General features: G+C 25.5%; 1 protein-coding gene across 1 annotated transcript; it reads left to right on the top strand.

Annotated features, from left to right (window-relative positions):
* Positions 1 to 682: 682 nt before the first annotated feature.
* LOC129984548 (SPRY domain-containing SOCS box protein 3-like) lies at positions 683 to 11,665 on the top strand. The gene is made up of 4 exons (XM_056094457.1): positions 683 to 1,003; positions 3,507 to 3,694; positions 5,249 to 5,477; positions 7,716 to 11,665. The coding sequence occupies exons 1-4, from the start codon at positions 883 to 885 to the stop codon at positions 8,450 to 8,452; spliced, it is 1,275 nt and encodes a 424-aa protein (XP_055950432.1). The 5' UTR covers positions 683 to 882; the 3' UTR covers positions 8,453 to 11,665.
* Positions 11,666 to 15,316: the final 3,651 nt, after the last annotated feature.

The raw sequence follows: 15,316 nt of genomic DNA, 5'->3' as shown, positions 1-15,316 counted from the left end.
TTTATTATTTTCCGAGTTAAAAATTATATTAGGACTCAAAGAAGGAGGTAGTTTTACTCTTTTTCCAACTTTCAAAGTCTTCCATTTGAAGAAATTATTTACAAAATAAATGACCAAAATTGAAGATCCTTATTCATGGTTTATACTATTTACGACATGCGAATAATTTATTTATTGTAATTTTGATTCTTTTTTTAAAATTTCCTGTGAAAGTTAATTTTTTTAAAGCAAAATTATAGCGTACCATTACTCCATTAATCTACTATTTTTTAACTCCTGGGTGGTTGTTTATGCCCTTACAATAAAAATATGAAGCATTGATATCAGATCCGCAAATATACATAAATATTTATTCTAGTTATTTTAATTTATTGCATGTAAGTTTTATTGAAGACTAAATTATTTTCTGTTGTATTAAAAATGAATGAAACAAATAGTTTCCTGGATAGTTTAAGTTATTTGTCTATGAAATTGTTGTGAAATTTGATTTTAAATCTTAAAAATACAGTCATTTGATTTTTCTATAATATCGATAAGTGATTTGTACACAATATTATTCACTTCATCGTGTATCGAATAATAATAATAAAAAATAATAATTTATAAATAAAAAAAAAACAACAGAATTTTGTCAATCTGTAATCCTTACAGCAAGGAGTATTTCTCTTCAGTAGAGATTTGATTGGTTTATAGTGAGTACGCGCTTTCTGTCTACTGTGACCAAAATCTCGTTTTTTTTCTATAGACGTTTGTTTATTTTTATCGAATATCGACTTGTTTTTGAAACGATTGATTCCACCTTTGTGATTAACTGGTGTATTTTAGACAATTTATTCAGACATTATTTAGTATATTATGAATTAGTTCCATACTGAAGTAAAGATGTTTCGTACCCTCATTCAGGAAACATCTGCACCTAATTTAGGGCGCCATCGATCTTTGATTGAAGCTTTATTTGGGGTTAAAAATGATCATTCGAGTGAAATTTTCGAAGCTGACGATGGTATGTATATTTATTTAAATAATGGTAATTGTTTTATCAAAATTTAGAAATTTCTAGAATTTTCCAAAAATATCTGTACTATTGAAACTTGAATAGTTATTTTTGTAAATAATAGAATATTATTTATATATGTGTGTGTATTGAAACAGTAGCATTAAGTTTTCTTCGAATGAAAATGAACTTTTGCATTCATTTATATTAACAGTAATTTATTAAGTTGCATGTATAGAAGTGTGCTTAGGATGAACCACCGATAACTTTGATTAATAGAGCAAGATGAGGCTACTTTTCAAAAATGAGTTTAGTTACAAATATTTTAATAAATTTGACCAGTATACAATAAAACTTATATAAAAGTCTTTCTTCAAATTATTATTGATGACAAATAATTGAAAATAGGAGGGAGAGCTCTTAATTAAAATTTGCAAATTAATTTCTAAGATGCTGTGTTTTTTTTTTAATTAAAAAGCTTTAATTGTATTTAAAATTTGATTAGCAATTGTATAAAAGCTGTAATTTGCCAAATTTTCCTTTGTATTATAATGTTAAGTTGCAAAATGTATATGAGTTTGCACTCAAAAAATTAACTCTTAGCTCCTGAATAAGGAGTTTGAATTGTTGTATATGATATATGAAAGTGCTTTATTTTGACAAGTGCATTATAAGTTGAACATTGGATAATTTTGAGAAGACAATGTATTAATGAAGAATGGATTAACCATTATATTTGCTAATTTACACTTTAAAAAATTTAATTTGATTCAATTTATTTTGCTATAAGGTAAGTAACTCTATTTTTGGCAGATGAAATAGTATCTCCTGGTCACTATCAAATATTATTGAGTTGGTAGTTTAGATTTTTAGCTACTACAATGTTACTTATCTAAGTATAAATTGCTAATATTGACTGTAATATTTGGAAGATTGAAAGAATGCTTGAAGTTCAAACCTTGATATTTTATATTATGTCATTAATCTTATTTAACAAAATGAAATAATGTATCTTAAAGTGAGCAATTCTTGGATAGTATATTAAAGAAGACGTTAGAGCTGATGCCAAGTAGTAAGTATTTTTGGCCCAGTCATGAATACTGCATAATTAGAATTATTTTTGTGTTGGTTATTAATTCTGTATAATCTTTGCAATAATCAAAAATAAGTACTGATTTAGTTAAATTTACTTGATTTGCAAACTAGTGATTACATAATAAACTCCTTTTTAAATTGCTATTATAAGCCATTTTATCTAACAAAAATTGACTGAACTGTGAAATAAAATAGAATAAAAGCAAAAATTAAAAACATTTACTGCAAAGAAATAGTTGGCAAAGCATTAATTTTGCAGGCAAATAAGTTCTTAGATTATTTTAATAGAGAATGATTTTAATGCAATATTATAGCCCTTGACAAAATAAGTAATTGAAATATCATAAAATGCAAATGATTCAAAATGCTAAATTCAAATGCCAAGTATTGCTATTTTTTCCTAACTTAAACCAGTCTTCTTATTTACTAATTAGTGATTTCATAACTAATTCTTTTCCATTTTTAATGTATACTTATTCATTTGTTTAAAAATATGCAATAAATAATTATACTTAATCAATAATATTAATTCTAATTATTTTAAAAGTGCTAGTGAATATTTTATATACTGTATTACTTTAATAGAAATATGTTTAAGAAATAGTAACACTAAGTATTTTTTTAAAGATATATATTAAATATTAGCAGTATAATTAAACTTAAATTGCTAATGTTGAAGGCAAAACCTACAAAATAATTGGTAATTAAAAATTTTTTTGGAGGTGATTAAGTCAGTAACACTAAGTATTTTTTTAAAGATGTATATTAAATATTAGCAGTATAATTAAACTTAAATTGCTAATGTTGAAAGCAAAACCTTCAAAATAATTGTTATTTTAAACTTTTTTTGGAGGTGATTAAAACTATTTTATGATAACTATTATTTGATAATCTGAAATATCTATTCTAATTGCTACTGTTTTCAGAAAGCTAATTTAAGTATGAACTTTTAAGAGTGCAGAAAAAGATTGTTTTAGAAAACATGTACATTTTTCTTTTTACAGTGTTTATCAGTTCCTATTTTCCAAGGTTTTGTAGTTTTAGTATAAACAACTAAATGAAGTTGATTTAACTGCAAAATAATTAAAATATATAAATTATTTCATATCTTAACTCTAAATAATCTATAATATATTGCAATAAATACATATCGTGTATGGATTTTTTAAAAAAACATTTTACAAAAATGAAATTTTTATTGTTTATTGAGAATAAATAAATATATATATTTATAATCTTTCTAATATTATTAGATTTTTTCAGGGTAACAATTTATTATTATTATAAGAGAATAAATTTGAAATTGAAGCCAATTTTGAATTTTATTACTTATATATAATTGAACTTGCATTAAAATTGTGTGTTTTTGAGAGTTATATGATTTCTATATTTGAAATTTATGTATATATATTTGTAGATGTTGAATGGACATGGGATAATGCTCCAGAAACTGACTTTGTAGTTTTATTAAATAACAACCGAGATGTTAAATTTCATAGAAATATCAGTAGTGGTACTGCTGTTGTTCGAGGAACTCAACCCATGTCTGATGATCAGTACTTTTGGGAAGTGAAAATGATATCTCCAGTTTATGGAACTGACATGGTAATTTTGTTTTATATTTTATTTTAAATAATTTCATGAAAATGTAATAGTATTTTGTGTAATCTTCCATTTTGTGAGAATACAAAATTTTATGCTGTTTTCTATTATTCTCTTCTTAAACTTTGAAACTGCTAGTTCTTTCACTGAAACATTTATAAAATTCATATGTGATTTTGCCTTTTTCAAGCCTAGTTAATTGCTTGATAAAATTTTAAACATATAAATTAAAATATTATTTGTTACAAGAATATCTTTTAGTCATTCGTCGTGCAATTATCTTAAATTTTTTGATATAAATTAAAGCTTTTATCTATAACTTTTAATCTTCTTAATGCTTTTTTTATATTGCTTATTTCATATTTTAAGCCTTTATTATGTTGACACTTTAAAATATTTACTTTTTTCAGCTAACACATTTTTATAGATCCACAAAAATCGATTGTTTTGAGAGTTAATGATTCTTTAGGTCCTTTTTTTAAAAGATTCATATTTTGTAACCTAAGTAGAGTTGCAAATAAGTATTTCAATCTGTAAATCTAGTTTACTGCTTCAAGTATAAGTATCAGTACAAAATTGAATGAAACTAATGTAATTTTTAGTAATATTTTAAAAGAAAATTATTAAGTTGCTTTGGCTGTTTGCATTGAAAAAGTAGGCACAGGAACATTTGGTGTTAAAATTTTTCCTATCCCCTTGAATTTATTGACATGACAACACATGTAGTTAACACTCTCAATTTAAAGAATTTTTATACACACTGAACCTGACCATGTAGCTTTATAGACTGTAATATTATGCAATGTTCTTTTCATAAATTATTTGCCAATGGAATTTTGATTGTGATCAATTTCAATTGAATCTCAAAGGCATAGCATTATATTCGTAATTCCTTTGACAAAATATTAAATTTTTACAAATTATTAAAATTTTATATTTTAATAGTCTTATTCCTGTTTTGTACATTGTGCACATGAACCATTCTAATGAAATCAAGGCCCATGATGTCGTAGTGCTAATAAAAAAAAATAATTGTCCGATTTATCTACTTTCTAGCTTCCACAATTCTAAGGAAGCTTTACTTTCTTATTCCTCATTTTGACTGTGAAATATTTAAATGATTCTTTCTTATTTTCTGTTAACAACTGCATGATTAAATATTCGATAAAATAATGTAAACAGTCAGTATAACAATGAAATATGCTTTTAAATATTATTAAAAAAATCAGTTTTTAAAAAATTGTCATAATTTATGACAAAGCAAAACCAAATTTGTATCAAGATGCTATTTTAAACTTGTGAAATGGCAAGTCAATTTTGTGCTTTTATATATTTTTAAAATTATCACAGAAAATACTAAAATTTGCTTAATTTTTTCTTAATTAAAAAAACAAAACAAATTTCTGCCAAGTTGCAAAATCCCATTTTCTCCAAAAGTTTATTTGTTCTAAATTTTGTAACTCTAGATCAAATAATTTGAACTATAGAATACCAATAGATAGATATGCACTTTCCTTTACTATTCTTAAAGATATTATTTATTTATTCTGTTTTTAGATGATAGGTGTTGGAACATCAGAAGCTGATATGTCTCAAGTGCATGACAAGTTTATTAGTCTCTTAGGAAATGACAATAAAACTTGGGGATTATCATATACCGGTTTATTTCATCATAATGGGGAAGCACGAGATTATGGCACTCGTTTTGGACAAGGGAGTGTTATTGGTGTTCATTTAGATATGTGGAATGGGACTTTATCATTTTATAAAAACAAAAAACATTTAGGTAAGGTATGGTTTTTCTTATTGTGAATTGGTATGCAGTATTATGAAATGTTTATTTTTATCTGTTATAGAAGTTGGCTTTATTTAGTAAATAAAAGGGAATAAATTAAATATGTTTATTGATATATGATAATATGCTTGTAGCAGATCTTTTTATGTTGAATCTTTTTTAAGCATATTTGTAATATTTCAGAAATGTAATAGTATAGAAATTCATTAATTTTCCTGTTTTATGCTATACAGTTTATATAATGTATTTGCAATTTCTAAAATATTAGTAAAATTATTTCTAGTAATTCTGATTGGATTGTAAACTACATGATTTCTTAATCATTATTGTTTTTAAGGCTATTACTTCTTTTAATTTAAATTGCTTTTTATAGTTATATTTTAGTAGATTTACTTCTTATTTTCTTCTTTACTGGGTTTTAATTCTTTGATATTATAAAAATATAAAATTCTTAATATAAAATAAAAATTTATGAAAATATAATCCTAAATATTTATTATATAATTTATTGTTATAATGAAAATATTGATATGTACTTGTTTGAGCGTTCTTATTTTGTATTGTCGTGAAATGAACACTTTTATATAATATGTAATGAATCATATTAATTACATCTCAAATAAAACAGTTATAAATTTTCAGAAATTGAGAGATGTTAGGTTTGAGAAACTTTTTTTCTAAACTTTTAATGTTGTAATTTAACAATGTGTTGCATATTAACAAATGCAATTAAAAGTCTTTGAATTTCTAATTGTTGACTCTTATCAATAGTAATCAGATATATCTTTTATTTATTGATAAAAGTTTTTTTCAATAAAATGTAGCAGGAAAAAATATAATTACGTAAAAATATCATCCATTTCGTAACACATAGAAATTTTACATTGACAGCTGCTGTCATATAAGGTCTCTTGTATTATCAATTTTCAGCTAATACAAAATTATGTTAATTTCTTGTGCACATTGAACAGCTTAAAACATTCAAAGTAGATAAAAAAAAAATTATAATTATTATATAGTTTTGCATTGAACATGCTTCAAAAACCAATTAAATGTTCTTCAAGCTAATCATTTGTGATGTAAAGCTGTTTTTTAGGAATTTGATTGAAATAATTTGCTGCTTAACTTTTGTAAATAGTTAGCCCTTTATCTAATTACATTGATGAATGATTCATTTTCATAATGTTCGTTTTTACAATTTAAAATGATGCTTAGAAACCTAAGATTAAAATATGGCTTGATAAAACTGTACTCAAATATTTGCACATGATTACTTAAAACCATTTCAAAATAGCAAAGGAAAGGAAGTTAAATCTACTTATGGATTTAGTTTTGAATGAATCAGTCAGATGCATTATTTACATTAAATTGAAATGTGAACTAAGCATTGTTTTTTAAAGAAAAATTGAGAAAATATGATTGATTAATATACATACTAATTATTATTTTCAGCTTTAAATTTATTCACTAAAGGAAAAAGTAGTTCCTATTCTTAAACAGTTTATATATATATATATATGTAATGATATTTTAACTCTAATTTCAATTTAATTAATTTTCATAGTAACTTCATCTTAATTTAGCCCATAGTAACTTCATTCTAAAAATATTCTCTTATTTCGTGATCCAATTCCACTGTCTCTACTTAATTAATTCAAGAGAAGCTTTGTTAAATTGTTGAATCAGCTAAAATCTAACTTTCCCACACTACGCGTGAAGAGATAACATACCGCTGATCAAGCAAAATCCTTTTTTAAATCTTCCTGTGTTTCCCCTACCTTCTCCGCGCCTGTAATGAAAATCCCTATCGAAATCTCATAATACATTAGCACTGTAAAGAAATATTTTCCCTATCAAAATCATAGGTTATATAAGACCAGGGATAAAATGTCCAAGAGCTCTTCCCTCATTCCTTTCTGTGTCGTTCTGTGTGCTCGTCGCTTGTACATATGCTTGCTTCTTCAAAATGAAATACGACGTCACGAAATTAAAAGTATCTTCATTGTCTTCAAACTGCATCATGCTTCGCAACAAATAATATTACATATTAAAAAGCTGACAGGATTCGAAAAGTATTATATATATATATGTAGTAAAAAGCATCAAATGTAGTTTTAACTTGTTGTTAAATAAAATATTCAAAAAAGTATTAATAATTTTATAAAATGAGATCTTGTATTGCATTAATTTCATTTGTGCCTTGATAAATTTTGTTTCCTATTATCACAGGTATTGCTAGCAGAGGATTGAAGGGGAAAACTTTATATGCTATGGCATCTTCCACAGCAGCCTGCAGTAGCATGAGAATTCTTCGAAGTTGCTCTTTCCCATCTTCTCTTCAATACCTTTGCTGCAGCAGACTTCGAGAAATAATTCCTGATGAAAAAGACGTACTCAAAGAAATCACGCTTCCTCCTGGACTTAAAGCTTTCTTGGAAAACAATTTGGGATGGCTCCTCAGCTCCAGATACACCGAAACTCTTGTTCACCATTGCATGCCTTCTCCTAAGAGACGAGGACACTGGGCATTTGGTCTAGATGCAGTAACTGAGATGTGGCTTGATGACTCGGAAGATTCTCTTCCCAGTAGTTCTTCAGCTAATAATAATAGGGGCGAAGCAAATGTTGTTTTGGTTCAAAACAGACCTTTCGTTTTATGTACCTGTTCTGGAATTCGCAGTTCTTCATCATCAACAACTTCAACCGGATATTCTACTGGTGCTGTAAACACAGACAGCAACTGCAGTTGTGCCAGCAATGAGAAGTCTCCAAGTCAGGTTACTGCTTTTGAACCAAGAATTCTCAGAGCCTTTGATGAAATTAGGAAATCTGAAACTGAACAAGACCAACCTATAGAAATGGATGATGTTCATGAAGATAGTGGTAATCCAATTGAAAGTGAAGCCAAACGACGCCGTTGTTCGTATAATTATGCAATGGGATTATCTGATCCAGATAGTGAGTGACTGGAACAATTATTTATTTTCAAGTATAATAATAATGAAAATACTTTTTCATGTTTGTGGTTCATCTAGTTTGTTTTATTACATCAATAGGGTTCATAAAGTACTTGATTTTTTTCGAAAATCTATTATACATAATAAAATTGTATTTTATTAAAATTTAAAAATAGATTTTGTCTTTGTAAGTTAGAGTTACTAATTTGTAAATTTTTATACAATTCAAAATCTTCTGAAGCCAGCTAAATTGCCATTTTCATTTATAGTTTGATAATAGTGATTATAACTGCTTAAGCTTTAAACAAATGATTTTAATTTATAAGTAGCTACTTTCATTATAAAGAGCAATATGTAAATGCTCTCTTCATTTTTGTTATTGTTTGCTGAATTATCATGATATTGCCTTTCATTTTATTTTAACAAATATTCCAAATACAGCATTTACAAGAATCAATGAAAACGGGGAAAAATTCTGATTGTATTGCTTGATTGTTTTAAAATTATTTCAAGATTAGATCATCTGTTATTCCTCCAAACTTTACATAAGCAAAAATTTTCTTCTGAATTATTCTTTAAATTATTTATTTTATTCAAAAATATTTTTATTGTTTGCATATTAAAAATGATTATTTTTTTCCTTTAAAGATTATTTATTAGCTTTACTGCTGCAAGAATGTTTGAAATGCCCAAATATTGCTGCATTTTAGCAGCAATTTTCTTACTGGTAAAAAAAAAAAAAGTTAAATTTTGGCAGTAGCTACTATTGTTGAGTCTAGAGGAAAGTTTTAGAAGTAATTGCATTCATGAAATTTTAATATTATATATTTGCATTTTGACTTTAAATTTTTTTTTCTTGAAATTTTTTCTAATTCTCAGATAAATTAAATAATTCAGAGCTGTTCTAGATTTTAATCTCATTATGCTATTGTTAAAAAAAATTCTGTCAGAAGTAGTGAACATAATTTTAAAAAATCATTACCGCTAGAATCAATATATCATGCTCTGTTTTTTGCATGACTGTAATTAATACAAAAATTCAAAATTTTGTCATTTGTACACATTAAAGGTCAAAAACTATTATGAAATTGTGACATTTTCTTTTAAAAATTCTTTCATTTAGGTAATTATGTAAATTAATATAGTAAATTGTAGATATTTTCTGGCTGTTACTGATGAAAATAGGATTTTTCTTTGTGAAAAATTAACTGTAATGTATTTTTTTGTTAGATTTTATTGAATGTATGAGTATATTTTTTGTTGATCCCTTATTGTATAATTTGTATATTGACTATATTTTGTATATTTTGTAAAAAATGTAATTAATGTTTACCATTATTGATAATCGTAATATAAGGATCCTTAAGAAATCTACCTATTATTTCTGATATCTGCAGTTCTGAGACTTATAATTCAAATGGCAATAGTTTTTTTTTTTTTTTTCCTTTGCCTCTTAAAAAATATAACGATGGACAAATATCAATATATTTAATATTATTTTACTCATTTCATATAATTTAAAGCATACAACATAATAATCAAAAACTGATACTTCATATACATATATCAAATTTATGTAATATTAATCCTCTTTTAATCTAGTTTTAATCTAAAATCAGAAAATTGTAATTTATTACAATACAGAAATTTTGACAACTTAAGCTGCTTCAGTTTATCAGGTAAGTCTGATAAACTGAAAGTATTTATATAATATATTTTTTGTACTGAAAATAATTTTAGTTGCTTGATTAATAACCTTCAGATGCTCTGACCATGAATGATTCTGAGAATCAAAATTAGCTCTTTTTGTTCACACCTAATTGCACCAAATTTTAGATTAGAGCCTTGAAGGTTAATTTGAATTGAAAATTAAAAAATATCTATAATAATTAATATATTTTATCTTTACAAAAAATAATATTTTTAATATAATGAACTTAAAAATATTGAATTAAGGCTGGCCATTAAAAATTCTGGACTTTTTAAATCACTATTGCTACAGTAATTTTTCAAAATACATATCTAAAAAGATATGCACTGAGCTATCTCGCTGATGTTAAGAAAGTAAAGACATTTAAAATCATAATTCCTTTTTTGTATGTATGTATTGAATGATATACTCATTGATGATGTTGTCTGTTCATTTTTAATTTCTAGCTGATAGTTTAATTTTTTAGATATATGATATCAATATTAGTTGTTATATGCAAAATTGGACATTCCTTTTCTGAAGAAGCTAATAAAATTTTCTTGCAGTTACTTTTAAAATATTAGCTTTGATAATTATACTCTTTAAGATTTTTAGATTCATAGCTGTACTTGAGGTGTATGAATTTTAATTTATTGTATTCAATTATTATTAGTTAATCTGTTCAAATATTTTTATGCACATTTTAGTTGTGTAGTTATATTACTATTAAAGAGTACAACTCATTTACTACTTATTGCTTATGAATAACTTTCTCTTGAATTATAATTTATGAAATCATTTACGAATGTATTAAATTAATATTTCTACACACGAACTAGCTATTCTATGAGCTAACTAATAAGAATTTGCATTTTTTAAAACTAATATAGCTGCATTATTCAGCATATAAAATTTTATTTATAAATATACAAAACACATGGAGTTGTTTGTTCAGAAATTTCTGAAGTGACTTAGAATTGCATAAAACTTAATTTTTAAAACAAGGGGTTTTCTTTGTTGCCGTGTTATTTCCTGGGAATTTTGGATTTTTTTTGTAATTATGCTTGAATATGTATAGCTAATGACTAGGGCAATTTAGCTATATATAGTTTTACTTAACATTTTTCTTCTTTACTTGTAAAGTTTGAACTGCAGTCATTATTGTATAATATATTACATGAAAAAATAGAACACAAATGTATTTTAAACTTTAGCTGTCTCCTTCTGTTATTTCATGAAACAGACATTTTTTGAAGTATATTTTAAGGTAACATTACTATGTTTTTGTTATTTTTTGGGACTACATATTACTGAGTACCTGGGGAAATTGTTTAAATTCTCTTTTAAGTATTAGTATGTATTGCATAATTGTCTTATTGTAAAAAATTTTTTTTCTTGTATAAAAAATAGTCTGTTATTTCTTTATTAATTTTAAATTAGTTTTTTTCCTTCACTTTTTTCTTGGTTTCTGCATATCAAAAAATATTGTATTCTCTTTTTTGTTTTGTTTGTTTGAGACTTTATTTGTAACTTATGGGTTAAAATATAATGATTATAAAAAATAAATTGTACTGTTCTATTTTTTCCTCTTGTTCTTATTAACTTTAATATTATGTACTTAATAACAATGATTAAAAAATGATTATTATTAGAATACAAGAAAAAATTATCTTTCAATTTATCTAATTTTTGGAATTAAATATCCTTTATGAAATTATATTGCTTCTTCACAAAACATTATGTATATTGTTCCCGTACAAAATACATTTACATTTAATTTTAAAGATTAATTTGAGTGCGATAAACTGATATTCGAACTTAATTACTTCATTGTTGAATTTTGCACTTTATTTTTGTCATTCTATTGATTAACATAGCAATAAAGTTATAAGATATTAAATATTGTAAATTGGGGATTAGTTCACTACAAAATGATAAACTTTCATCTTTTGGCATAAAGTCACCAGTCGCCGAATGTCAGTATAGAGTAATTAGAAAGTCAATTGTGGGACATTATCCATGAAACATAAACAGGGACTAGAATTCTTAAGCCAAAAAAAATCTGTCACCAAAACATAGATGCAAACCAATGCAAGTGGTAAGTTAATTATTGCAAAATGGAATGATTGAAATGTCCATTTCTCCAATAGCTCCTGTTACTTCCTCATTGAATCGTCATATGAATAATAACTATAATCATCTTTATTCATTTGAAAATAAAGGAATAAGCTGTTTCATTTGGGTAAACGAGTTATTTCTATCCCTTGTCTACAACCATGAAGGCTTAAAGTTAAGATACTATACTACTGTTGTTGTCATTCAAAATGAACATTTTAAATAATTTTTTTAAAGTGTTAATTATAAATAACACAAAGGAAACTGTGCCAAAAATTTTGAAAAATAGTATATTAATTGAAAATCCTGAGGATACAAAATAAATTAAGAGTTTGTCTATTGTGATAAAAAATTTGTCGGATTATTAAATCAGCCAAATGTAAAATTTTCAATTTAAGAAGAAGATTAAATTATGAAAATTAATAATCTATCATTGTCCTGAGAATGAACAAATATGGTATTTAGTGTTGAGAATTTAATGAAATGGCAAAAAAGTAATAGCAATTTCAGTTCCCGAAAAATCCAAAACATTGTATTAATTTATTACTCCTTCAGAAAAATTGCCACAAAAAAAAGTTCCAAAAGCTTAAAGTTAAGACAAGGTATGATTTGATGGGGATCAAAGCTAGTTATTAAAAAAGATAATCGGATGTATGATTCCATTATTTTATATAATAGTATCATTGTCATACTGGATTGTAATAAAAAAATTAAGACATCTTCAATATGACTTTTAGAGAGCTTTATAACCTTAGGAGTTGTATCAAATTTTTTTTACGTCTATGTTTATATTCTTGTTCCTGAAGCATTTAATATTCCTTCAGAATTTTTTTGTGTTCTTCTTCATGTTTACTTGGCAGTTTAATGTGAAAATAAAGGGATGGGTAATTCCTAAGAAATCATTGTCAACTGCTGTTTCAAATATTATAGACCATAGTTACAGTGGTGAATTAAAAATACTTGCATTACAATATGCATCTAATTATAACTACTCCAGTTAATAGAAATATGGACATACATTTGCTGATGTCCATTATTTCTTGAAAGCTGAGAAGATCAGTAATTTTATTATGTCTGCTTTGACCTGGGTAGATTATCTGGGGGGCTGCAATGGATGCTATGCACCAGGGCCCCAACATGATCAAGAACTAAAATAATGTTCTGAAAGGTAATCGTGGGATTGAAAGAAAAGAGGAAGAAATTTATCTGGAACTATCGATGAGTTTTGAAATATACGAAGTTTACAGATGTATTAAACTTTAGTGCAAGTGTGCAGCATATTTTAAACATAAAGTATGATCAATTACCTCACCCACTAGGTTAGATTGCATATATTATTTTGATAATTCATACTATAAAATACTTACTGTTGTTAGATCTAATCATGTCCATGACAGGGAAGTATCCCTCTGAATGTCAAGACTTGGTTTCAAAAAATAAAATTAGTAGAAAAGAAGAAAAGCCAAATTTCAAAAAGTCGCAAGTAGATCTGTTTTCTTGTCTATGAAGTAATTCTGGCGATAAAATTGCTTTGACTTCAAAATTTACAATTCAAACTTCAACTGACAAAGAAAAATCTTTGAAGAATCATATATTTATACAAATATTATTTAATCAGAAAATAAAGATGAATATGAAAATAATAAATGTGATAAAGTGCATATAATTGATTCAAGTTTATGACCAAGCATTATAACTGATAAGTTTAAATGCATTCTATTTGTCACTTAATTTATTTATTACTCAGAAAGAATGATTGAAATGACTAAATTTAAATTCAACTATTTATAAAATGAATCAAGTTCATATAAATAAGAAAACAGAATGGCTTAAATCACTATTTATCAGAATTATAGATGTGATTCTAATTTTAGCATTAATAATGTTCCACTTCGAGGAAACTATGAAATGTTTCCTGAATGAAATGAAATGAATGCCTAATAATGGATATTTTATGGAAAAATTATTTAAATATGATTCTGTCCTTAGAATATAGATCATATACACAGAACAAAAAATTCTAAAAATGGAACTGTGCATGATTTAGCTCATACATCACAAGAACGAATTATTCCTCTAGTGTTAGGAAATGAAGTTCTTAACAAAATTAAAAACAATACAAAAACAATATTACAGTATCTATATAATACTACAGTACCTATATAAACAATATTACAGGAAATATTGTACTTACAATATTTCCCATAAATGGCAAACTTCTGCCTTTATTAGGTATATAAATTTTGAAGAGAAAAGATTAAGGGGGGTACTTACTTTACAGTTGATGGACCGGATGTCACCAATTTGTTTATCTTTCGTATCGCCAAATCTAACTACTGCTAAGCTGCACCTTGCATGAAGCAGTATGCACAGTAATGTTTTTTTTACAGCATATTGATACATGCATTTGTTATGGATATATCACAAGTCACGATGCAATATGGACAAGCTGACAAATTTTTACCTTGGAACTATTTTCCGCTCCTGTTTCTAAAATTAACTCTCAGCCTAGGCGGGGAAAAAAAAATTGACTGAACAAAACTAATGACAAGAAATAATGTATGGCAAATATAAATTAATGACTTAAAATAAACCAAGAAGGAGGGGTATTTCTTGATTTACTTATAACTTTAATGCTTTATTTTCAGGCAATTTTGAGGGAAATTATAGAACGAATAGTGAAAATAGATTGATATTTGAAAAAATGTAACAATAAAAGGTTATGTACAAAATTAGAAGGTTCAAGTAAAGACAATATTTTTCATGAGATGGTATGATGTAACAATTAGAAAATATCAATCAAATAAGTTAAGTTATAAACAAGAAAAGAAACTTTTCTATTTCAATTTTTTTTAACTTTATGCTTAATTATTTCTTTATACATCTTGGCATATATATCTTTAGTTATATGTTGTTTTTAAGATAAAATGTGGTAGATCATGAAAGATTATTTAATATGGGTTATGCGTAGAAATAAAGAAAATTTATTTTGAATCAAATTTTTATTTATTTCATATGCATAAAATTTTACAAAATATTGGAATACAATTCAATAAACTACATATATA

Source organism: Argiope bruennichi, chromosome 9 (assembly GCF_947563725.1).
Source record: "Argiope bruennichi chromosome 9, qqArgBrue1.1, whole genome shotgun sequence".
NCBI classification, from domain to species: Eukaryota; Metazoa; Arthropoda; class Arachnida; order Araneae; family Araneidae; genus Argiope; species Argiope bruennichi.
Note: the sequence above shows the minus strand (reverse complement) of the source record. Positions and strands in the feature narration are given on the sequence as shown.

What these genes read in the sequence shown, in the direction of transcription:
- LOC129984548 (XM_056094457.1), top strand. Translation starts at nt 883, where the DNA reads ATGTTTCGTACCCTCATTCAGGAAACATCTGCACCTAATTTAGGGCGC. An exon ending in CAGTTTATGGAACTGACATG is followed by an intron (nt 3,695 to 5,248) that starts GTAATTTTGTTT and finishes TTCTGTTTTTAG; the next exon opens with ATGATAGGTGTTGGAACATC. An exon ending in TAAAAACAAAAAACATTTAG is followed by an intron (nt 5,478 to 7,715) that starts GTAAGGTATGGT and finishes CTATTATCACAG; the next exon opens with GTATTGCTAGCAGAGGATTG.